The sequence below is a fragment of the Onychomys torridus genome, chromosome 15 (assembly GCF_903995425.1).
Source record: "Onychomys torridus chromosome 15, mOncTor1.1, whole genome shotgun sequence".
Taxonomy (NCBI): Eukaryota; Metazoa; Chordata; class Mammalia; order Rodentia; family Cricetidae; genus Onychomys; species Onychomys torridus.
In genome coordinates this window covers 76,992,625-77,018,674 of record NC_050457.1, presented here as the reverse complement: position 1 = coordinate 77,018,674, position 26,050 = coordinate 76,992,625, and the positions used below count along the sequence as shown (strand labels likewise).

Sequence of the window (26,050 nt, the reverse complement as noted above, 5' to 3'; positions counted from 1 at the left end):
GAAGAACTACAGAATCAGTCCAGTAGATGCAAAGAGACATGCGTGGGTCACGTGAATGACAGCTCCTGGTCCCAACACTGCCAGGAAAGCTTCCACATAGCTGTTGGCACTTTCCAGGCCTAAAAGATGAGCTCACCTTGATGGGCTTTCCTACCAGGCCAAGAAATGTCTTTCCACTGAGAGGCGTTTAACAAAACACACTCAAGCCTATACAACTTTACATGGTGTTGTGTTTATTCCACGAAAAACCTGAAGACCGCACCCCAAAGGAGCCTGCAGGCAGGATGGGCACTGCCCCTGCCCCTGCCCACTATGTACATTCACAGTTCTGACGCGGACTGAGGTTACTAGCAAGAGTAATCAGGAGATTGAACATCCGTCCCAGGTCTGCTCAGGATTTCCTCAACATGCCCAGTGGCATTCCACAGGAATCCTTCACTTGCAGACGGTGGGGCAGAGCCCCAGCCTCGGGACATCTTAGTTCATTAGTCTCCTTCATTGGCCTTTTAGTGGCTTTTCTCTTCTGAAAACTTGTACTCTATAGTTATAAAAACCAACCAGTTGGCTATGAAGGCTGTGTTCACATTTCATTCATACTAACAAGCTAAGAGCCCAGAAATCAAGCTCCCTGCCCATCCTGTGGCAGTGTGGCGCTGTGTGACTGAGGTTGAGGGGTTCTGTTTATGTATTTCTCTTGGGGGGAGCACACACTAACACTCTCTCTGAGAAAGTTAGTCAACACCTGTTCCTGCACTTCCTAGCCTGGTAGTCACTTTCTATAGGAACACCCCAAATGTAAATCCTAATTCAGGAGTAAAAAACAGAATTCCAAAGCAACCATTGCTTACAAAACAAACTAAACCTATGGTCACCGTTTTGTGCTTTAAGGATGAGTTTGCCATAAAAAAAAAAACAAAAAAAACAAAACATGAAACCAGGTAATGCCGAAGGTGACGGCCTGGACCCTGTTCCTTCCTGACTTCATGGGGGGCCAAGCACAGCAAACTGTGTGGTCTGTCCCCTGCAGCTGTCACCCCCACAGAAGAGGGCCACCTGTGCTCAGAGGGTGGCTGCTTTTCCTAAGTCACCACGGTAACTGGTGCAGAGGAGATTGTGGGTTGTGGGGGTTGGACAGGACCTCCTGGCCCACCTCAGTATGCCTGCTCCAGAGCTAGAGTGACATCGTGAAGATGAGGGGACTCCTTCCAGTCCTTTCCCTCCGCCTGATCAGTCAATGCTTTCACCAGTTACACGAAGTAGATTTTGTGACATTGAAACCGAAATACCAAACTGGCAATGTTTATAAAAAAGATGGGGAAAGCAGATCCCAGGGCCAGTCTTTGTGGCTAAATGTCCCATGGTCCCAAATGGGAGGAGGGCAGAGAGGCCCTTTAAACTGTGGCCACCGGAAACAGTCTCAGAGTCTATCAAAAACAAGCCTGGAAATAAATATCCGTATGTTCACACAAAAAATGAAGTAGAAAACCAATTTTCTTTCTTTTTTTAAAAAAATGTTGAATGTTTTCCAAAGTACCTAAGTGAGGTTTATAAAATAGTCACAAGCTCCTGCACAAACACAGAAACATTATAATCGGATGATGCCCCATCACACTGTGAGCCAGAGATGGCAGGGGCACTGAATCAGGACAGGGTGACTGTTCCAGGATAGGTGTACGCAGAGTGTGTGCAGAGGGCCTGCACTGTGCACACCACACAGACGACGAGGGGAGAGACTGGCACAAACTCAAGACCAGCATAGTCCAGGTGAGCACAGCTGTCCCTGTGCCCACTCAGCCTGTGGAGTCCTGCCCCACAGGGAGGACCCGAGCACCCACCTGCCTACCTGCCTGCCCGCCTGCAATGGGCAGGTGGGGTACACACACAGCTTCCCTGCAAATGCCCAGCTGGGCCCTGAGACAGAAAACAGATACATCACAAGTCTTTTGGACCTCAGGTCTGCAGACAGACAGAGACGGCGTGAGAAGACAGGGAAATGCAGACGGCGCAACACTCAAACAAGCTCCAGGCCACTGGAGGCAGGCGGTGATGCAGGAGGGGCCTCATCCCTCCGGAATCTCCCATTCTAGTCCACCTTCTTACAAAAATTCTTTCTCCCAAAGTCTGAGTTTTCAGGGCTGAAGTCAATGCAGAAGCCATTGGGAGTTGGTGCTGGGGTTGTCTGCGCACAGTCGTCAAAATGTGTCTGATCAGGGTACAAATAGTCCTCTGCGAAGTCAGGGTACATTTCTGCAAACCTACAGAAATCATCTGCAAACAAGAAGGTTGGTTATTAGGACTGAAAGAGCCCCCCAGAAAGGTGAATTTTGTAAGAGAAGTTATCGCGCCAACACTGGTTGCTGATGACTGGTAATTCCACAGGCCAGGGACTGAGAGCAGGGCATGGCAGAAGGCTCAAGATAAAGGCTGTGGGTGTTGGTGGCATAGCTGAATCCTCCAGGAGAGCAGCTTTTGCCTGGTGTGGGATCTAAGCTTTAAGTATGCTTCTAAATGACAGGGAAAAACTGGACCCCTGACCATTGTATTTTTCTGGGGAACATTCTTCAGGGGGAGAATTTGAGGACAGGGGGTAACTTGGTGTGTGGAGATGGGGTAGGGGCTCCACTCATGTCCCCAGGCCTCCTGAAGCTATGCCTCCCTGCACATCTGGGCTACAGTGCTACCCCTGCTTGGGGTGACACCACTCTGCTCCACTTACCAAATGTGATTCTTTCCTTCTCCTCTTGGTCAATAGCTCGGAACAAGTCAGTCACTGTTAATTCTGACACACCCAGTGCAGTCTTGAGGATGCAAGACAGGTTGGCCTCATCTATGCTGCCATCCTCAGGCGATCCATACATCTGCAAGGGACAGTGAAGAGTTACTATAGGGACTCTTGTTCTGGTGTTTGCCAGGCATGGTACATTTTCCCTAGTGGTCCTGATCCCACCGTGTCAAAACAGCTGGCACCCTTGAGCGGGTAGTGCCTATAAGTACATGGTCAGGTACCGGGCAGAGTCATGCCGCTATCTCTACTGGCCTCCGCAAGCCCCTTATGGACAGTGCACAAACACGTTGAGACTTGGATGCTGTAATAGCTGTGGGAGCAAAGAAACATGTAGAGGGAGATGGAGCAGAGACTCCGCTCCAGCAGGGAGCAGCAGAAGGGCTCAGTGTGCCAGGGCAAAGCTGGGGCTGCGGGACTCTTGTAGCAAGAACCCGGCAAGCAGAACAGCGTGCATCCCATGCCACCTAGTGGCCAAAGGATAAACTGCAGCATCTTTGTGTGATCAAAGGGACAATGTACTGAGGTTGTGAGGCTGTGGTTTTGAAGAAGGCAAGAACTAGAAGTTTACATACATTTCTAATCAGAAAACTTCACTGCATGGGAAAATGGACTATTAGGTGTCCCCAAGACCCCTATGTGAAAGTTTTTCTACAGGAGTGACACTAACATGGAAAACAAGAAGGGACCCCAAAGGGGTGGGAATATGTATTTGATTTCACCTCCAGGAGTATCTAGGAGTATAGGCGTCTCTTGGGTCTTACGGCCACAGAGCTGTTCCACTCCTTGATATCTGGCCCTAACTGTGGTGTGAGGAAGGCACCATATCCTTATACCCAATCCCAGAGTGCTGCAGCACTGGCACAAGGAAGCTAAGGAACTCATTTACTTTGCAAAGCTGGACTCTGCTGGAATCTTCATTGGTCTGCCTATGCTCTTAGATTGGGTGGAAAGATATTTCCATCTTCCTAGAAAGTCATGGACTGATACCTTGTCACTGTCAATACTGTCTCAGACAAGGATGGGTGCAGGTCGTGTATGGGGGAAGTCTGAGAGGTAGCAGCTGGCCCAAGGAGTGAGCAGGAATGTGAGCAGGTGCCTGCTAGCCTATCGCGGTGGGGATGTGGCCACAGCACGACCACCAGGATGCTTGGTTGCCTGCCACACTTGCTCTGTTAGGCATCTGTGAGAGGCCTGGACTGAGTGCTGCCTGGCCCCATCACCTAGACAGATTCCACCCGAGGACGTCGGAGACCAAGCTGGGCTGAGCCATTGGAAGAGAACACAGTGTAGGTACGGGAGGGTCAGGCTTTTCTAAACACAGCAAGTGTTGACACCATACAGTTAACTCTCCTGGAGTGGCAACTGGGGACACTTCTCAGCACTACTCTGGAGTGGTACACCAGATCAGTATGGAAAGGAGTTTGGGAGGCCGTGAGAGACGGGGGTCCCTGCTACCTCTGGGCATATCTGTGAAGGTATTCCCCGGGAATCCTGACTAAGAGGGAAAGAATCACTATGGATGTGGGTGGCAACATTCCATCAGCCGCTGTGAGCTGAGCACCAGCATTCCCCTGGCTCGGTCTGGCTGTGACTGTGAGGCAGGCAGCTGCTGCACACTCCGGTGGTCATGTTTTCTCAGCCATGCTGGAGAGCAGCCCTTCAAAGGACAAACCAAACAAATCCTCCCTCCCTGAAGTGGCTCAAGATTTATTTTGTTATTTATGTGTAAGTGTGTCTGCCTGAATGTATGTATATGCACCATGAACATGCAGGTACCCACATGTGGGGGGGGTGGAGCTACCTACCACCCCCACATTTCTGTAGTGTGCTCTTGAGTGTGAGCAGCAGGAAATATTAGACAGAAGGATTTATAGTGTGGAGATAAACAGAAAATACAGGATATCCTCGAGAAGGCCTGGAACCTTTTCCAACGGCCCCCCGACTGTCTCTGCCCTAGGGTATTTATAGAGATGCCAAGGGGTGGAGCAAAAGCCCTCCTCCCCCAGCACAGCCAAGTGCATTCAGTGGTCCTAATCATCCTCTATGTAGACCTGCTGGGTAAAGACACGAGGAACCTGAAAATGGGCTCCCACACCCACAGAGGGCAGAAGAGGGAATCATGGTGTGGTTGTGAGCCATGTGATATGGGTGTGGAGAGTAACAAGTGAGACGTCTCTACAGTCCCTCAAGTGGCTTCTTGTTAGGTATTTGGTTACAGTAAAGGCAAAGGTAGTGAATACAGAAAATTAGTAACAGTTCTTAGGTCTTTGGAACTTTAAAGGGGAGACTTTCGAGTACAGAGATGCAGGCTAGGAGGTACTTCTGGGCATGCCTCTAACAGTGTTAACTGAGGAGGGAGATACACCTTGAATGATAGGGTAGCATCCCAGAGGCTGGGGTTCCAGGCTGGATAAAAGAGGGAAAAGCAAGAAATCAGCTGAACATCAATATTCACCTCCTGCTTTCTAACTATAAATGCAACACAACCAACCACTTCAGAGCCTAGCTAGCCTTCATGACTTCTCCACTGTGACTGTCCCTCCTCAAACCGCAGCCCCAAATGAACCTTTCCCTCCTATAACATGCTTCCTGCCAGGAATCTGTCACAGTAATAAGAGGAATAACTAACAGAAGCACAAATTCCATTCAAGGAATCTACTTGCCTTGAATGCCAGCTGGATGGTGGCCAGGGTCTGGGATGGCCTGCACACCACGGACAAGGCGACCACATATTCTCGAAGGTCTATCTCACCGCCACCGCTCTGCAAAGCAGAAACACATTCAGATGATGTCACAAGGGACCTGTGGGCTAACTGGTTCACCCCAGTCTGACTTGGTAATATCCACATGTGGGGAAAGCATGCTTTGGAAGATGACTCCCAGGCATGCTTGCTAGAACCCCAGTCAATTCTCCAATGTGAAGCTTCGCCAGAAGGCAAACCAGGGCCTGCCTGCACTTAGAGAACAGGCTAGCCAGTATCTTCGTGGGACTCACTCCACTGAGGACCATTACACATTGACAAGTCATAGGTTTTGCCCCAAGTTCCCCAGTGGACCCACCTCATCAAAGAGTGAGAACATGTCCTCCAACGCATCTGAGACAGGAACTTCCAAGTAGGCTGCAAACTCTGGAAGCCCAATCTTCTCTCCTCTCTTCATCCTTGCACTCTCCGAGTATTTGTCTAGATCTTTTTCAAGATTTTCTGGTTTCAGCCTAAATAAAAAATGAGAAGATTTATATTAACAAAATCATATCACAGAACTAAAACAGGAGACTTACTGTGAAGCTGGGAGACTCATCAAAACATCTTTAAAATTTCTTAACAAGCAGCAAGTTAGTTTCTGAGCCTGGCACATCCTCACAATTTACAAGATGCCAGGTTTTGTCTCTTTGTCTGTCTGTCTGTTGGGTGTGTTCCCAGTATGGTGTACAGGGGCAGCACCCATACACACAGCTGGTATCCAGCAAGATTTTTAAAGTCCTTCTATGCGGACTGCTGATGACATCTGAAACACAACGTGAGCAGGGAAAGAATTCTGTCACAGGTTCCCTGCAACCTCGGCAGCACCCGGTTCTAAGGAGTGCTCCAGCCCCAGGAAACTCACCCGAGGCCCCTCACGAGCCTGGCGAACTCCAGCAGGCAGGTGTCAGCAGGCAAGCGGAGCTGTCCCTCTGCCAAAGCCAGCTGACAATCCTCAAATGTGTAGTCGGTTACCGAGACACCCAGGGCCCTACAAGAGAGAGGTCCTTTCATCATGCCGGGCCACTGGCCTCACCTACCGGCAGCAGGAACCACCACACATGCAAGGGAACTGGGTATCAGAGGGCAACCAGGGAGGACAGACAGCTCCCGACAGCCTTCAGCGGAGCAATCACCCTAACAGACCGGCCAGGAGGGAAGCCCAGAGGTCACCACGGGCACTGAAAGTTATGGGACACCTAGTCCTCAGGTACCAGGTTAACGTGGGCCTCCCCTCACCACATACCCCTGTCAGACCGTGATGGGTGCATCCTCCTCCTGAGATCTAGACAGGAGATCTTTTACTCATGTATAGACCAACCCTTCATTGATGTCTCAGTGTTCTACTATTGTAGCCACATAAAACATTATTTTAATGTACACATTAAGAAAGGAAATTCCTATGAACCCAGACAGAAGCCAAAATAAGAGTAACCATCACTTTCTAAGAACGTGCCCTGCCCAGGACATCTGAAAACAATGGAATTCTGCCACATCACACATGCAATGAGCACACTGGCTGGCAATGCTCCGATAACCAATGGGACACCTGCAAAACCACTGCAGAAGTACACACACCAAGCACTCAGGTTAGCAGGAAAACCTTCTCAACTCTGGTCCCCAGGTTCATCATTGCTGTGAGCCCATCAGACCCCTCTCTGGGCGCACACCATTGGCAAGATCTGGCATCCAGCAGAAGCTCAGGGCTGTGGTGATATGGCATGCTTTCCCATGGTGTCTCAGGGAACCTGGAGCAAGCTTGAAGAAAGGAGCTTGGCCAGGTTAGAGCCTGGATCCCAGGCTTATGCCTCTGGGTCTAAGGATGTGGACAGCTCTGCTACCATGTTACTGATATAGACAAGCTAGATATAGAGAAGAAGGAAAAGCCACTGTTCTCTCCAGGAAGCAGGTCCCTCCCATGGTTTGTCAACGGGAACTTGGAGGGAATGGGTGATGGAAACACAAAAAAGCCCCAAACAGGAACTGACACCCCTGCAGCTAGAATGCTCCCCAGAGCCAGCCAGGATGAGACTTTTTACATGAGCCTTGGGAAAGAGCAAATAGGCTGTGGCCAGCAAAAGCCTTGACTGAAGCCCTGGGTCGCAATGCTAAGTGCTGAGTCCCCAGGGGTGGCTATGCAGAATGCTCAGTCCCACAGGAGCCCTATAGTTACAGTCCTGCCTGTTCCTGCTACCCATCCCACCAATATCATGCATGTCTGTGGTCTGCACAACTGCAGTATGTGCATGCCCTGCATGTGACTAGTGTAGCACAGGCCCTCAGACCTAATGAATCCAGAGGAGCTATACAGAATCATCCCACAGGGCCTCTTGCAGGTCCTGTTCTAAGAACTGAATTGTCTACAAAGGCTATGTCAGATTTCACGGAAAAAGCAAAAACAAAAAACAAAAAATGGAAAACAAACAAAAAGAAAAACAAAATTTCTCCCATATTAAACACATTTATGGAGGAAAATTCAGTAAGTGTATTATGGAAGAAAACATCTTAAAACTCCCCTAGGAATCTCCTTAAGAAAAATGGGCTTTCCACTCTTTTGGGTTATTGTCCAGGGTTGACCAAGAGACTTCCAAAACACCATAGGCTACTGCTGTTGCTCTTGGTTGTCCCCAAGTAGAAAGTAGAATGGGCACATTGCTGAAGACACCAGATACTTTGCACACAGGGCCCAGACGACGCCCAGGTGCTGGATTGGACCTTAAAGCTCCCTTCCTGAAAACTAGCTATCCTGGTACCAGAAAGTATCTTGCAAAAGGAGGGATGTAACCATCAGTCCTACTCAGCTGTGAGGCCTATGACTAGCATGGCACGGTGAGGGTGCAGCCAAGGGGGCAGGAGTGGTACATGTACCTTCGTGGTAACCAGCTCTCTAATTTTACTTAAGACCTGCTCAACAAGAGGGCAATCATGCCGGTACTGGAAATCTAGCCAACTACCCAGGGCTACTGCCGTCATGGATCTTGAAGGGAAACTTACAACTGCCCCTTTACCACACCAACATAATCCTCATCTATACCCTAAGTATTTGTCCTCACCCCCATCAAAGAAACTTCTCTTCGCAATTCAGACTATTATAGAAAACTACAACCAATCAAAATACAGAATGATGGAGCCCAGGGCCAACTGACACATCCACAACACAGCCCCTGCCCCTGAGGCTGAGGAATCATCGTGGAAGAGGGGGCAGAAAGATGGTAAAAGCCAGTGGTGCAGGGAGTTTGCTGTAAGAGTATGTCTCTTAGAAATATTGGAGAAGCTATACCCAGGAAACCTCATCAGCATAGCTGCCTAAACATGACCTGCAGAAGGATGACAACAACAGATATGTCAGCATGGATGGGGAGCTCAGGAGGCCTCACCCTCACACAAAGAACAACGGGTAACTAAAGAATGCTGAGTGGGAGAAATAGTTTTCCCAGGGAAGACACACCGAATGGTTATCCAGCACCAGTCAATGTGCCCTGAAAACATACATACAAGTAACATCACACAGACCAAGCAGGCAGTATGTATGTGTTCAGCAACACACACACACACACACACACACACACACACACACACACACACACACACATCCCAATTAAAGAAAAAGAGGCCACATGTTTGAAAGAGGGCACATGGGAGGGTTTGGAGGGAGGAAAGGGAAGGGAGAAGTGATGTACTTACATCACTTATATTAATCTCAAAAATTTATTTTATTGAAAAAATTTTCATATAGTATATTTTGATCAAGTTTTCCCTCCATTCCCTCCCAGATTCTTCCTACCCACCCAACTTTATGTTCTGTTTCTCTTAAAAAGAAGGAGGAAGAAGAGGAGGAGGAGGAGGAGGAGGAGGAGGAGGAGGAGGAGGAGGAGAAGAAGAAGAAGAAGAAGAAGAAGAAGAAGAAGAAGAAGAAGAAGAAGAAGAAGAAGAAGAAGAAGAACAAGAAGAAGAACAAGAAGAAGAACAAGAAGAACAAGAAGAAGAAACAAAACCAGAAAATGGATCCTGACGGTAAAAGTCTGGTGCTGCCTCAGTGATGCTGTGTAAGCAAGCAACCATGAAGTACACGATCACCTGGGTCAGGCTGCAGGCTGCAGGCTGTTCCACAGAAGAGGCTGGAGCAGGGGATGGGGATGGGACACAACACTCAGGATCTAGGTGGATGGGATGCGAGAATATTGTGTTTTCTGCATTAATTCCTTAAAATTCCTCTAAGTCTGACTTAAGCAGGTGTTATAATCTGGCAGTGATGTGTGGTGGTGTTCACTTGCTGAGTTCTAAAAGATCTAATGTCTTCTTTCTACCCCCAAAGCAGATCACATCACAATGGAAGACTGGAATGCAGGGACCTTGGCCTGGCTTGAGCATTCCCTTAGTTAGCATGTGCTCAGAGTTGTCTGTGGTGGATCTTTCCACCCCCAAAGCAGATCACATCACAATGGAAAACTGGAATGCAGGGACCTTGGCCTGGCTTGAGCATTCCCTTAGTTAGCATGTGCTCAGAGTTGTCTGTGGTGGAGATTGTACCCTGGGCATGTGCCCTTCAAGAGAGATGAGGGAGAAGTAGGCAAGAACCAGCTCTGCACAGTGATTGGAGGTCTGAACCAGGGCCTCATTAGAGGTGCTCCCACAGCACTCTCCAGGTCTGTGTCAAGAACTGGGGGTAGGACTGCCCCCCCCCCCCACTCCCAGAGAGAGGAACCTCAAAGCTTCCTGGAACTGCCATTGGCAGAGGCTAGAGTTCAGCTCCTCTGTACACAGCCCCTTCAGGGGAAGCAACAAGGCTGTCCACTTGAGGCTGCAGTGGGGGGCAATCACTGTCTAGTATGTTGAGGAGTGCTCGGGGTCTAGCTTTAAGTATGTGTATGGGAGATGGGGCTCAGAAGATGGAAGAAAGTCAGAAAGGGAGGGCACTTGGGTAATATGACTGTTGTTCAGACTAGCAGGAACCAGAAAGTGAAAACGCTTAAGTTTTCAACTGTGCACAAGAGTCAGGAGGCAGTGCAGGTCACCCTAGGAGATTAAACATACAGACACTACGATTCCTCCAGCAGGGGGAGTGTGAGTGTCAGCAAACAGTTCACAGGCTTAGGAGGCTGAGACCTGAGGCTGAACCCTGCCCAGGTCAGCTCATGCCCCAGAAAAACACACCAGGATCACTGATGACTATGGCAGGTTTGAAACTTGCGAAATGAAGCAAAGATCAGCCATCTTTTAAGTGTTAAACAAGTCAAAACATCATCAGATAAAAGTAGGAGACACAAACCTAAGGCTGAGCACACACACGCCACTGCTAGCATACACAGGACCTGCTTGCTCATTCTTGAACAAACCCATTTCCCCAGCACCATTGGCAGCTGCTCACTCACTTGGCCATGACGCGTCGCACATTGCTGGCATATAGGGCAGGATTCCTCTTCTCCTCCTCAGAAGGGCAATACACTGGCAGGAACTGTGGACAGAAAAACTGTGTCATCTCTGTTAATACAAGACACTGATTCCACCAGTCATCATGAATGGTAACTGTGTGGTAACATTAGGACTGGCAGAGTCCTTTCTCTGGATAGTCTAACTATGCCCATACATGCCTCAGTGTTCATACTGCACATACACACATCTAGACCTGTATGTGCACGAGTATACACACACACACACACACACACACACACACACACACACACACACACACCTGTAAATTTTACAACCCAGCACTACTAACCAGGAGTACACCGTCCCAGGCCACAACGTCCAGCTTCTAATCACAAGCATATCTCAACTTTGTGTTGAGGATTACATAGAACAGTATTTCTGCAGTTTCTATACTTGAAGCCCTCCTGGCAGCTAATATCAAGTACATCTCTGTGATAAATCAGCCTAAAAGTGCAGCATTTTAAATGACTTAGTGGCCCATGCAGATGCCAATTCTACCATCACCAAAGGGCAAAAGACAATCCCTGATTCCTGTTCTTAAATAAAGGTATTTAAGAATATAGGAACATCCCGAGCAGCCTATCAATTCCCACTATATGCATATAAGCTTTCACAGTTACATTTTAGAAATTCCTAAAATTACAATGGTCTTCTCACATTAACACTGGTACCTATGCCAGCAATGGGAAAAGACACGTAAAGCATACTGCAGGACCTTTCTCAGTCTGCCTTAAAATGAGAGACCAAGTCTGAAATAGGTCTGCTCAAAACCATAGGGGTCTAAGCCATGACAAGACCATGTTCCTTCTGAGGCCTGGTCCTGCTCTCTCCTGGCAGCCAACAGAGAGCTACCAAAACACCCAGAGCAGCAAAATCAATATTCTCTGGGCTAGGCCATAAGTTCTGCAGAGCCAGACTGCTATTCAAATATAGCTGTATTGGTATCAGGTAGTAATGAAGGCAAAAAGAAAATGTCTGTCTGTCTGTCTGTCTGTCTGTTTCTTCTCCTCCTCCTCCTCCTTCTTTTTTGTTTGTTTTTTGAGACAGGGTTTCTCTGTGTAGCCCCGGCTATCCTAGAAATCACTCTGTAGATTAGGCTGGCTTCCAACTCAAAGATCCACCTGCCTCTGCCTCCTGAGTGCTGGGATTAAAGGTGTGCACCATCAGTGCCTGGCCAATAAAAAGAAAATGTGTATGTGTAGTGGGTAGCCATTCCAGCCTTGGCCTGGAAGTTCCAACCCCCATTGAGGCTTCAGAAATGGTCATGTCTACAAGGCAGGGCAGAGAGAGGACGCTGAAGACCCAGGATCAAGAGGAGAGGTTTCTCTTGGTTCCAGGACCCTGGACGCTGGAGGTAGACTGAGCAGAATTCTCCAGAGAACTCCGCTGGACTGTGCCATACCTTTCCCAGTCCCTGCAACCTATCCCTTCATTTGTAAGTTACCCCACAAAACAAACCTCCCTTTTAAATACGTGGAGTGGCCTTAATAATTTCACAAATATGTATGTGTCAGTTTTATTTATTCTGGGTAACAGTCACCTAAATAATGAATGATAGGTATAGTTTCATTTTAATTTTTAAAAACCCTGTCCAAGTGTAGCTGAAGTTATCCTGTTCCTGCCAGGCTCCTGCGGCCCTCAGACCCAAGCAAACACACAGAGACTTATATTATTTATAAACTGTATGACCTAATGGCTCAGGCTTCTTGCTAGCTGTTCTTATATCTTAAATTAACCCATTTCTATTAATCTATAAGTTGCCATGTGGCTCGTGGCTTACTGGTATCTTAACATGTTGCTTCTCATTATGGTGAGCTGGCAGCATCTCTCTGTCTCAGCCTTCCACTTCCCAGCATTTTCCCCTCTCCTTGCCCTGCCTACACTATCCTTCTTGCCTGGCTACTGGCCAATCAGCGATTTATTTATCAATCAATCATAGCAACATATATTCACAGTATACAGGACATCCCACAGCATCCAAGGGTTAAAGAGATGATTCAGCAGTTTAGAGCACTTGCTGTTCTTGAAGAGGATCTGGGGTTCTGTACCTAGCATCCATATAGCAGCTAAGAACCATCTGTAACTCCAGTTCTAGAGATATGACAATCTCTCTGGCCTCTGTTGGCAATATATACACCTGGTACACAGATGTACATCCAGGTAAAATACCCATACACACAAAATAAAAATGAACAAATCTTTAAAAAAAAAATCCTATGCAAATGTATTTAAATCATACAAAGGACAAAAAGCCACAGAGGAAAAGTGATTAGAAAATTCCTCTGGGACCTAGACAAATGAAGACACTCAAGGACAGATATATAACATTGTCTAAACAGGTTAGATATTGTGTATCTATACAGCTCTTGGTTTAATAGTATTTTAACAATGTATCAAGCCAGTTCCACTATAACATTGTATGACACTCCCCCAACGAGAAACCCTGTATAACATTATGTGAAATTATTTCCATTCTGGGTTAACATTGTTGTAACACTATATTCTTGAAGACTTCAGTGTAACACTGTAACCACACAACTGGGGTTAACACTTCACACGGATCCCAGTGTAGCAAACTGTATCCATACAGACCCCAATGTAACATTGTGACACTGTATCACACAGCCCAAATTCTAACTTTGCATCATTTCAGGCCCCAATGGAATTCTGTATCTCACAAACCACAACAGAACTGGCCCCTGGCCAGATACCACCCCCACTCCACCCATACTGCATACTGCCCATACTTCATAATACTATGTCTACTCACCTCGATTTCCACTTGGTTTTGAAAACTGGCACAGAGTAAGCCACAGGATTTTCAACCTTAAAAACAGCATTAAATAATTTTACAAAGTGGTTAAAAAGTAAAGCTACTAATTCTTATAGCTGAATGACTCCAAATTTTGCCCAAAGCCTCTAGGAGGTACTTTCTGGGCAGTGAACCTGGAAGGAAGGGGAGCCTTCCAAAGTTGAAAGGTTAAAAACATAAAATAAAATAAAAGGCAGTGTAAGTAATAAGATGATTTTATTAACTCGAGATTTCACTTTTCTGGTTAAATATTTGCTTTGGTCTTTGGTTATTCTAGAGAGCCATAATGCTTCATTTGCCCTCCTGCTTTGACAGCCTTGACTCAGGATGCCCAGCTCCCTATGTAGGCAGGGCAGACTTTTAGGTTTAAGTCATGCCCTGGCTTGTTTGCCTAATTTCCAGGGTCCTGGATCTTCAGTGATATTGCCACTACTTGTTAGACTGAATGGAATTACAGTTACCTGGAGTTCCCATCCTGGAGGCCACATTCTCTTTATCTCCTTGGCAGTCAGTCACCCCCTAATTCTGAGCCAATCTTTTTCTGCCCCAACATGCCAGTTTGAGCATAGAACAAGACACCGGAACAGAGTTTCAAGTAATCCTTCTAGTCCACCCCCTCCTACCTCAGAAATGATGGTCTGACGTCACTGCAGGGGCACTTCCCCAGCACATGATACAAATACCTTGAAAGGCTTGGGAGGGGCTGGTATCTGATTTCACTTCCTATCTGAAGCCACTGAGGCTGTCCTGCCCCCTGGCTGGCTCCTCCTCCCTGCACACAAAGGGCGGCATTACAGATGGCCTTGACAGCCTGGTGTCCCAAGCTTGGCTGCTGTAGTTTTTATTTCTCTTATTCCATGGGGTTGATAATCACAGTACAACTAATTCCCTATGTCTGTCCTGGGAAGGCTGGGATATCAACTCTAGAGGGCCTCCCTCACCTAGCACCACCCGAACCCCACTGCCTGTACAAAAGACCCCATCCCCAAACACCAGGTGCGGCCAGGTGGTCAGTACCAGGTGTGCTAGGTGGGTAAGGGAAGGGCTCAGTTACCTTCCCGTGCGTGGGTGCTGGCGTTGAGGAACTTACGCCCCTAGAATCCAGGAGTGTTACAGAGCCACTCGGGAACACATAGCTTTTTCACAATGGGCCGACCCTAACTGCTGTCAAGAGTAGTTTTCACATTTGCAAAGGTAACGAAGGTACAGGGAGTCATCAATGGCCCATGCATCCACAGAATGAGAGGACAGACAGGATGACATGGTGCCCAACTTACGCTCCGGGTCCTTGCCACGTCCACGTGATAGTGTCCTGGGAGTGAGAAAGCAGATGAGTCAAAAGTAGAGCCAGACCACACGGGGCCATCCTCAGCTAGCCCAGGGATGCACAGCTATTCTCCTCCCACATTAATATAGGCAGAGTAAAAGCAGCTTGCGCCCTGGGTTCCAGGGCCCTGAATAACCAACCCAACTCAGAATGGAGACCTCACTCCCACAAATAAGCTGGCAGGCTACTCTATTCCTGGGTGTGCTGGCTCTCAGCACAGGGCAGGGCCTTCCTCAGGAAAGCGACAGGAAATGGACTCTTCCGTGGTTCAGTGATACACGATAGAGTCATCTAATCTGTTAGTGTTAGTAACTGATGGTCCAGACGGCCTCGGTGACCCCCTGCTCAGGCAGGCTGGACCCTGTGTCTATGAGCTGCCGACATTGCTACCACTAGGTTTTGAGTGGAGAGGGTCCCTTCCATGCTGTCCTCTGCTGTCATGGTGACTGACTGCTGGAGACAGGGAGAGCTTACCGTGGGGAGCACCCCCACCTTACTATTTCCACCAGACGCTTACTCCACTAAGAAATGCCATGTATGCTTAGTGCTAACCAAGGGCCCTGGGGCTTACATTCATAGACCAGCCATTTCTAACCGTGAAGCCATCAAGGCAGAAAACACCTGCTCCAAGAGTCACAGCAGGGAGGCTACAGCTGGCATTTGTGCAACAGGCTGGTGCTGACATCTCCCCCAGAGGTTGGGGGAGTAGTAAGGACTCTTGGGAGAAAGGCGCAATGGCAAAACCCAGCAGAACCAGCTCTGAGGCATCCTTCTTCTGAGCTGGGGTCCTTCCAGGTCACCCAGGAGCTCTGGGCCCATCTGCCCTGTCTTACCTTGTTTCTTTAAAACAATACTTCCAATTGGAGCAGGAAACACAAGTTACCCGATTCCTTACCTACTGCTCAGTCTTCTAGAATGTAAGCAGCCCTGGATTTTAAAACTGCCCAGAGTAAGCCAGGCTTTGGGAGCTTCTGAGAACTGTCTATGTGGGGTCTCACTAAATGCTGGAATGGAGCAGGGCTCTGCTTCTGGGCCTGTGAAAGGTGGAACTCTGTGTGCCAGTGTAGAGACTATTCTAGAATTGTCATGAATACCCCAGGGAGTTAGCTGACACTTGGGACTCTACCTGCGGAGCCTGCTCCTCCCTCTCTGGGCTGAGGCTGCGGGATGGTGCCAACTGCTCTCTTAACTACTGTGCATGGACAAAGGACACAGATATGGTAACCAAAACACCAACTCTCATTCCTCATGAACCCCCCTCACACATGTCCCAGAAGAACATGACTTACCAGTTTGTTTGGGTAACGTAGCACCACAGGTTGGACAGGAACTCCAGGAATGAATGCACCTACCAAGAAAAGTGCAGGGTCTCAATGCTGGCAACAGGAAGTATGGGAAGCTGGGACCTAGCTGTGGTACTTTTGCTGGCCTCAGTAAACTGAGCTTTTCTGTGCCAGCCTTCCAGGTCAGTGAAGACATCCTTTGGGGTCCTGGATTATTTCCTGTACCCCTGCACTGTCCATGAAAAGAGGAGCTGCTGTGTATCAGCACCAATATGAACAGACACCGATGGGAGGTGAGGGTCTCCAGTGTGTCTACACCTCAGGCCCTTGTCAGGCTCTCTTATCCACAGGTCTGCTCTGTCAACCTTGGTTTCTACTCACTCCCCATGACCTGCATCTGGGATAGTCACTAAGCAGGATAAGGCATATCTGGTCTCACCTGGGATGGGGCATTCTAGCCAAGCCCTGTCCCCATGTGTGACTAGCCTGAGCACTGGAGAAGTATCACCTGAGAGGCCCTGGGACTGCCCTGCCAGTCTCCTCTACTATCTATATACTGGCTATGTATTCCTTGATGAGTTGACAAGCCCAGTTTAGGAAGTTCTATTTTATTTAAAAAGGCTGTTTGAAGGCTCACACCTCTGAAAACCAAGGTGTCAGGAACACTCAGACACCGAGGAGTGGATACCTGAGGAAGCCACCATTGCTGGTTGAGGGGCCCTGTGTTCTTCTGGACTAGTACAGAGTCTCATGGAAATCAGTGTTCCTCAGTGATGTGTACCCATTAAGGGAGGGGAGGGTCCTAGAGGGAAGTTCGCTTGTTGTTTCAGACACCTCTCTATTCTTTAGCTCAGGGTCTTGGTGATGGTCCTGGTTCAGGATTTCTGTGCGCCCCTGGAAAAACCTGCACACAAAAAAATCCCATCTTGGAACCTGGGTGAATGTATACATCTGAATCGCATGGCCACAAGGTAAGTACAATGTGAAAGAAACAGGTGCTGGGCTGGCATCAGGCACCTAAGCGGCAACTAGCAGCAGGGATACCCACAGGAGATGATGGCTCTTTCCAGACTCCAGAACACAGGAAGGAGTTCAGACCACACAGAGGTTTCATGTGTGCTGTGGAGTATGGTCTGGGGCTGAGTAAGAACCTGGGGTGTGAACCCTATCTGGACACCACAGTTAGTCCTGGTTGGTAACTGTGGCATACAACCTCCCCCTCCCCCATGATGTGTGTTGCCCTTGGGGAGGCTCTCTACAGGCCCTCTCTGTGTCTACATTCCTTCAACTTCACAGAGGCAGCATGGCTTCCTCTGTGAAGTGAGGGTGGCAGCTGGTCCTCTGGTCCTCTTTTCAAGGACAGGTGATCTCATCTCTATGGAAGAGGAACAGTTCCCTGTCATGGTTGAGATTTCCCCCAACTCCCTCAAAGTTAATTTATTCTCTGCCCATTGCCTTGGGGACATGGCCTGGTATCACTACTGAAGTTTCAAAGAAAATGGTTGGGGGCCTGTATGGACCATACCCAGGGAGAGGAGTCCAGGTGGGGTGGGCCATGGACTTTCTCCTGCAGCTAGGCCTGTCTTGGTCACCACATGCTTCCTTAGCTGCTAAGCCTATTTTAAAAAGAGCAACCCAGGACACATTGAGAGAGAGTAAGAGTTTCCTTTCTTGCACTATATCTCTGCTTATCAAAGTTGCTGCCACTATCTGTGTCAAAAAGGGGAGGGCTCAGCCATGTGTGCACATGAACAGAAAAAAGGGCGGTCTTGGGAGGTGGAAGACTCTGAATTTACCATCCAGCACTAAAAAGAATGGAAAGACCATGGAGCTGGAAAACCTCAAAGACAGGGCAGTATGATGTAGCCCAGAGCAGATATTGACAGTTGTACCCAGTCTAACCTAGTCTGTGGGAGATGGTGTAAGTACATACCCCATGCAAAGAGAATTTATGAGTCCCACCTACCTCTTAATGACACTAATGGACGTGACGGGATCAAGGCATAAACCTGTTACACCTCCCAGGGTATACAAAACTTTAACCAGACAATTTAACCAGGAGTGTTTTTTTTTTTTTTTTTTTTTTTTTTTTTTTATCTCCATCATCACAGCTCCAGGTGCTAGGCTTGGGAGTGCCAGAGGGGGTGTCCAAGATGATGTGTCACTGTTCATGCTCATGGAGAAAGAGCCCTGTTCTCATGTGGCTCTAAAACCAACCTTTAAGGTTTAGAAACAGAAGAGCAAGGTACAGGCTGGATGACCTGTATAGTCAGTGGGATCTGCCAGGGCCCAGGGCACTTTGTATCCCAGAGAGCAAGGAGATCTCAGCACATCAGGGCCTCACTGGTTAGGACCTTAGAGCTCAGGCAAACATCATCACCTCACGGTAGCCACTGCCTTCACCATCTCCTTTCTCATCCTCCTGCAAACACTGCAGTTCTTGGCTCAAACACTGAGACTTTCCTGTGACTTCTAGAAATGCTTGTTAGAACTTGTCATAAGAGACAACAAAGACTTCCATTATCAACAGATGACATTACTTTAAAAGTCATGACTGGTTCCTCTTTTTTGACACAGATAAAAACAAAACAGACAAACAATAAAAAAAACTACATACCTGGTTTGAAGGTAATGAGGCAGGTCCTATTCGTACATGTTCCTTCTGGAAAAATCATTATCTTAAAATAGGAAAAAGATAGCATTAAACCATAGTTAAATCCAGAGTCCACAGGAGCCCCACTACCAATGTGCTTTTTCTATTACTGACGTAACTTTAGACTTTGGCTCCCAGAAAGAGGAGGGTCTTCATGGAGCTCCCTCAGGGCTGGGCTTAGAGGAGTGAAATGAAACATGCTATAACCACAAAGTAAGCAGCAGTGAAGGACACCACGGTCCTCAGTCACACAAACGTCCCAGGACAGAACAGAGGCCACAGCAGTGAATGACACCATGGGACACCACGGTCCTCAGTCACACAAACGTCCCAGGACAGAACAGAGGCCACAGCAGTGAATGACACCATGGGACACCACGGTCCTCAGTCACACAAACATCCCAGGACAGAACAGAGGCCAAATGGAGGCACTGATGAGGAGCGGGGATGTTGGGAACAGGCAGGAAACTGTGTAGCCACTGGGCACAACGACAGAGTGAAGAAACTCCTGCCCCCCCCCCCACGTCAATGGCAGCATATAACAAACTCAAACCTCCCATGATGGAAGGCACAGCTCAAACAGCTTTCAAATCTGAGCCCTGATGGAAGGTGATCCATTGAGGAGGCTGGGTGGGCTCAGTGGGCATGCCTGAAGAGCACAGGTAAGCTCCTTGGAGAAGAAGGAGCAAGTGTGTGTGTGTGTGTGTGTGTGTGTGTGTGTGTGTGTGTGTGTGTGTGTGTGTGTTTGGGGGTGGGGGGGGGAGGGATGGACACCCATCACACCTTATAAGCCAGAAGCCTCCACAGAGGCTGCCTGTGGGCACAGGTGTCTAAGTACCAGATCTGTAGTACTTTTCATCCTGCAAAGCCTCCAGCCGCTACCTGTGGAGGCTCAAGTGGAAAGAAAAGAACTGAACATGAGTGACACCAAGGCATCTCAGGCCTCATGGATGCAGAGATAGGAGCCAGCCAACAGGACAAGAGCTTCAGTCTGGGATCTGGAGTGTTGAATTCACAGGCTCACAGTTATTAGACCATACCCAGGGCAAACAGCAGGGCACCACCCCATACAATAATACAAGAAGTGGACACTCGAGAGTCCGTTTTCACTTAAGCCAAGACATGGAAATCCAAAGTACCCAACATCAAGCACATTCTTAGATGCACACACTTCCCAAAGACACACAGAACAATGTGAACTTCAGCACCGGAGATGGACGTGGCAGGCTTTATGGTTTCCTCTCTCTCCCATTCTCAAAGTGCACAGTTTTAAGAGCCCATAAAAGCAGGTTGATTCTACCTGAGGCCACTTTCCATCTGACTGTGCCCGTCTCTTGATCTCCTCCACGGTTTTCCTCCGAGAGTCCTGGTCAGACCGGGACACGAACACGGGCCGAATGTACCGTATCAGAGCTGTGGGAATGGAGACAGGATGTCAGCATCCATAGCTTCCAACCACAGGGTTGGAACAGAGACCTCTCAGGTGCCACAGTGACACCTACCTCCCTGGGCCATGCTGATGCCTGGAGGGTGAGGAACCTTCCAGTGAACCCCCACAACCTGCTTGCCCCAGAGGGGCAACACATAGGACCATCAGCCAGGACATGCAGGGCAAAATGGTAACCTAACACTACCAAAACAGAGATGACCCATTGTCACTCCATTAGCAGAACAAGGAGAATCAAGTACTCCTGGAGCCCACTGTGGGTTGAACTTACATTCCTGAAAGTCAGGGACAAAGCCCTAACTCCTGGTATCTGGGAATGTGACCCTAATTGGGGATAAGATGTTCACAGGTAATCAAGTTCAGATGATATCACCCTAGCTAGGGTGGTCCTGATCAATGTCATACTTCTATGAGAACAGAGGTGGGGGAGAGAAGGCTGCATGACAAAGCGGGATGTGATGTGCCTGCAAGCCAGAGAGGACGGAGGACGGCCAGCTGTCACCCTGTGCTTGGTGGCCAGGGCCATCCTCTTGGACTTCTAGCTTCCAGAATGGTGAGAACAAACTCTTGTGGCTTCTTTGCTGCAAGAACCCTAGAGATCACACATAGCTCTGGGGTAATCACTACATCAGAGGGTCTTCACATCTGGTCTAGGTTCAAGGCTATTATGCCATGACTGGCAGGGCTCAACTGACCAAAATGTTGGGGACCACCAAAGTAAGATCATGAAAAAAACAGGAGGGTACTCAAAACACTCAGAAGAAATTTTAATATGAACTACCCGCAGGTAAGTCCAGGTTCTGAGGAAAACAGAACAGAGCCCAGGGGGACTACAGCTCATCTCCTGGGACCGTTTTAGCCACAGGTTCTTTTTGTAAATCATTTTGAGACTTGAAAAGACTACTTCATGATTCTTTCTAGGAGGTTTTCCAAAAAGCATAGAAAACAATTAAAAAAAAAAAAAGGAAGGAAGGAAGAAAAAAAAGAGACAATCCCTTTGATGTAGTAATAATCCACTGTGCCTTCAGAACTCTTCTGAAGAGCCAAATACCCAGGGGACAATGAGCATGTCTTCCCAGGTCTTGATCACTTAGCTGTTTTGTCATTCTGGCAATTAATTGTTTCATCCTTTTCTGTCAACTTCTTGATGCTGCTAAAATGACTTAGAGAATAAAAAGGCAGGGGAATGATAGAATTCGCCCAGGATGCTGTGAGGGTGACATCACAACCCTGACCTTGTCTGCTTTTCTGTAAAACGCCATCATTTTTCCTAGAGGCACTGGGGCTCCCCTGGTCTTGCTGTCTAGTGTCATGGGGCTGAGTACAGAATCTTTCTGTATCTATGATGTCAAGGATAAGAAAACTGACTCAAATCGTGGAAGATGCCTTCCTGTCCTTTAGTGAACCTGAGGATGGATACAGGGAGGCAAGAAGGGCTCCAAGGATGGGACAAGGTAACAGTGATCATCTGGGCATCCAGGATGTTATCTTTGAGGGTTCCTGGGTAAACCACCTTCTATCAGACAAATGATTCTGGACCTGACCTTGATGGACAAGTTGCTCCTAAAGGCAGGAAGGGAAAGTCTGAAGCTCCCTGCCAACAGTCATGTTGTACAAATGGTCGATACAACCATGCCAGAAGTTCCAACAGGTCTGTGATGGCATTCCCTTAGCATTTCACTTCCAAACATCACTTGACCAGTTCACTGAATGAATGAGTACTGGCTGATTGCTTTTTGTCAACCTGCTCTAAGATTGCCCTGTCCAAGGCAGGCAGTGATGGTGCTCATCTTTAATCCCAGCACTCAGGAAGCAGAAGCAGGTAGATTTGAGTTCAAGGACAACCTAGTCTACAGAATGAGTCCCAGGACAACCAGGACTACACAAAGAAACCCTGTCTTGGGGTGGGGGGAAATTGTTCTGAAGGGAATCTGTATGGCATGTGGACATTTTCTTGATTAATGACTGATGTGTGAGGGTCTAGCACACTGTTGGAGTGATATACAACCCCTAGGCTGTATAAGAGAGTAGGCTGGGCAAATCATGGGGAGCATGCCAGTAAGCATCACTCCTCCATGGCTTCTGCCTCCAGATTCCTGCCCTGCTGACTTCCCTCGGTGATGGACTTTTACCTGGAGCACAAGCTGAAATAAAGCCTTTCCTCCTCAGGGTGCTTTTTGTTATGGGGTTTTTATCACAGTAAGAAAAACCCTAACCCTAACTAAGATAGACACATAAAGCTGGCTCACAGACTGATAATGTAGACAGAAAAGGGTTGGTCACACTCCTGGCACTGACAGACCTAAAGATGAAAATACTTCCAGTGTTTTCAACATTCATCTCTTCAACCGAGTTAGGAGCTGTCCGTCACAAGGCCCAAAAGAGGGGCTGGAGGTTGGGACAAGCCATTGCCTACCTAAGCCTGCTCTGAGATAGGAACCAGAACACGTCCTGCATGCCCAGGACAGTACATAATCTGGCTTGTTGCCTTCAAGGTAGCTGGGTAAGGAACCAACTGGGATGAGCTACATTGGGAACCTAATCAATATTCCTCTCCCTCTAGAGACAGGGTCTTGATGCTCTAGCTAGGGTTCAAGTGATCCTCCTGCCTCAGCTTCCCAAGTGCTGGGACTGTAGATATACCCTGATAAGGAACATTTCTGATAACCTTGCCACTACCATTCACTCTGCGGACTATCTATAAATGACCAGGAAATGCACAAGCTACAGGAAAAACCTCTGTACACAGCGATAATACCTCTATAAAACCCAATAGCTTCCTGGTGCCTTGCCAGGGGCCACATGCAGTGACATTCAGGGCTTGTGACACCTTTCAGGGTTATCGAGGTGGGCTGCACACCTGCCAATTACGGCCTTACTTAGCTTCCAAAAAATTCTTGGAATTCAACCCAACTTTCCAGGCATGTGGAGTATCATCCTTGATATCAGGCTGATAAATCTACAGCCTGTGACCCAAATAGCTCAGCTTCCCTCTAGGAGCCTTGTCAAGAAGAGGGGTGACGCTTGCTCAAAGCTCTTTCATAGCCAAGGTCCTTGCACGGCCAGCTCATTTCCGTCTACAGGATCTGTTGTACATTCACAGGGGCAGGGCTGCATACAGTCCCACTTTTTGCCTTCCTGCTTGGCACCTCTGCAAGGTCCTGGCTGTTTCAGTCAGGGGACTGAGACAGGTGCTTGACAGAGATGAGACACTCTCATCTAGTACTCTGTACCAACAGTAAACCACTAGCTGAGCCCCAACCTAATCTCTTCACCTCCATATGAGCCAACTCTGTACCAGCACCCTGTGGATGGAGGGAATTCATGCAGGGTCCATAAGCCTTGGAACACTTTGCTCAGGATACTGACCACAGTGTCGCCTGAACCCATGGTGAAGACTCACATTTCCCTTGGAAGGGAATGACCACACCTCTCAGGTGGGAAGCATGTGGGCTATGGAGGCCATGTTTGCAGTGGACTTAGTCTGAAAAGTCACAGGTGTGTGCTGAGGGAAGGGGTTGACATGGGCTGGGGACCTTGCTGCCATCTGCTACCACACCTAGGTTCTAGCCTCCTTGACCACCTGTTTCCCCATGGCCAAGGGCCAGTTCCTTAATGTTTCCATATGCAATGCAATGGGGGGAATGCTTGCTCACCAGCAAAGGGAGAAGAAGATGAAGTGGGGACAGAAAGGCCTTGTGGTAGACACATCCCAATGCTCTAGTGCCCGTAGGTAGCTGTGACAAACATTCTTCATAACCCGGCTAAGTGTCAGCAGGCTGTTTCTATGCTTTAGCCTGGAGAGACATCTGGGTCAGGGCCAGATCAGAAGGGTCAGTGCTCGACAGTCCAGGGTGATGGCCACGTCCTTTCTTCTGCCCATCTCCCAGGCAAATAGATCCCAAGATGTTGGAGGTCTTTCACAGAGAAGTCTTATACATACAGAGAGATTGGGATGCCAGCTACCCTGGCTAGTTTTATGACAACCTGACACAAGCCCATTTGTGGAGAAGGAACCTCAACGAGAAAATGCCACCACCAGACTGGCCTCTGGACAAACCTATGGTGTATGTTTTAATTAGTGACTGGCGTGGGAGGGCCCGATACATTTTGAGTGGGGCCACCCTTGGGCAGGTGGTTCTGTGGTGTACAAACAAAACAAAAATCTGATAGTCTGAGGAAGGCATGGCGATCTAGCCAGTAAGCAGTAGTCCTTCACGGTCTCTGTTTCAGCTCTCGGTATGACCTGAGTTCCTGTCCTGGCTGCCTTCAGCAATAGGTTGTGATGTTTAACTGTAGGCTGAGATAAAGCCTTTCCTCTCCAAGCTGCTTTTGGTCATAGTGTTTCATCACAGCCAGGACAACCTTAACTAAGATCCCAGGAGGCACCTGTTTTCAGATCACACAGCCAGGGCCCACACAGTCTGGGAGATATAAAACTATGCTCTGTAGTATAGGTGAGCCTCCTGAATGGCCAAATTCATAAGACCCACAGAGCCACAGAGCTACCCTAGAACACTGGCTCACAGGCAGAGTGCCCAGATACCAGAGCAGGGCTTCAGGACATAGAGTCTTTCTGCCAATCTGTGTCTCTCTTTCCTTGGGGGTATTCATTTGCCATGATGTGGGTTCAGAGCTGTGGCTCTTCTACCACAGGTTTCAGGCTGAAATCAAGAATACCACAGCCACCACAATCACCACAGTACCCAGTAACCACCCCTCCACCCCTCCACCCCCTCCCGAGCCCCATGTCATCTACTGAGATACCTGGGAACCATGAAGAAAGCCAGCCAGGGTGAGAAAAGCAGCTGGATGTCAATGCTATGCTCTCTCCATGTCTCAACCCTAGACAGACCCTGTGAACACGGCCTTTCAGACAAAAAGTCTATGTAGATGAAATTGTGGATCTTAAAATGAGGCTATCATGGATTATCCACTGGAATCGCTCTTAGCTAAGACATACACAGATTAGGGGCAGAGGAAAGCTGGCCATGTGACCAGGCAGGCAGGACAATCTCCTGTGGAGGCTCTGAAGGGATCCCCCTCACACACATTATGGCCTTGGACTTGTTCCTAGAATGAGACAGAAAGACCTTGTGCTGCATCAAGGCATTGTGATCTGATCAGTAGCTCTGAGACACTGTTGTTTCTGGTCTGTGGGAGACACTGGTCCTCAGGAGTAGGCTGCCCAGAAGCTCAAGAGACCCTGAACTGCTCTGTGATACAGGAAACACATGCTTACAAGACAGACTTCGGACATGCATCTCTGCACTTGATGGTATTGGAGGACATGTAGATGCTGATAAATAAAACCCACAAAAGCTCATGCTATAGGGGACACAAGGACACAGACAGAGCACAGCCAGGGCCTGTTGTGTGATGGCAGATAGCCTAATTGGGCCTGTCGGTAGGGAGGTGTCTTACCTACTCCCAGGGTCTCACTTGCTCATTGCAGGGTGTGTGTGTGTGTGTGTGTGTGTGTGTGTGTGTGTGTGTGTGTGTCTTCACCCATCCCTGAAATCTTACCTGCTCTCAGGGGGTTCACCCACTCCCACAGTCTCACCCACTC

At 48.3% G+C, this 26,050-nt stretch overlaps 1 protein-coding gene across 1 annotated transcript in view; it reads right to left on the bottom strand.

Moving 5' to 3' along the window:
• Nucleotides 1-212: 212 nt before the first annotated feature.
• The window catches only part of Lpcat1 (lysophosphatidylcholine acyltransferase 1), a 51,827-nt gene continuing 25,989 nt past the window's right edge, over nt 213-26,050 (bottom strand). Inside the window, 12 exon segments of the mRNA XM_036207189.1 lie at nt 213-2,268; nt 2,717-2,858; nt 5,449-5,547; nt 5,846-5,999; nt 6,392-6,517; nt 10,899-10,981; nt 13,730-13,753; nt 13,755-13,785; nt 15,049-15,083; nt 16,388-16,446; nt 18,999-19,059; nt 20,335-20,447. Of these exon segments, the coding sequence (XP_036063082.1) occupies nt 2,084-2,268; nt 2,717-2,858; nt 5,449-5,547; nt 5,846-5,999; nt 6,392-6,517; nt 10,899-10,981; nt 13,730-13,753; nt 13,755-13,785; nt 15,049-15,083; nt 16,388-16,446; nt 18,999-19,059; nt 20,335-20,447 (1,112 nt within the window). The 3' untranslated portion in view covers nt 213-2,083.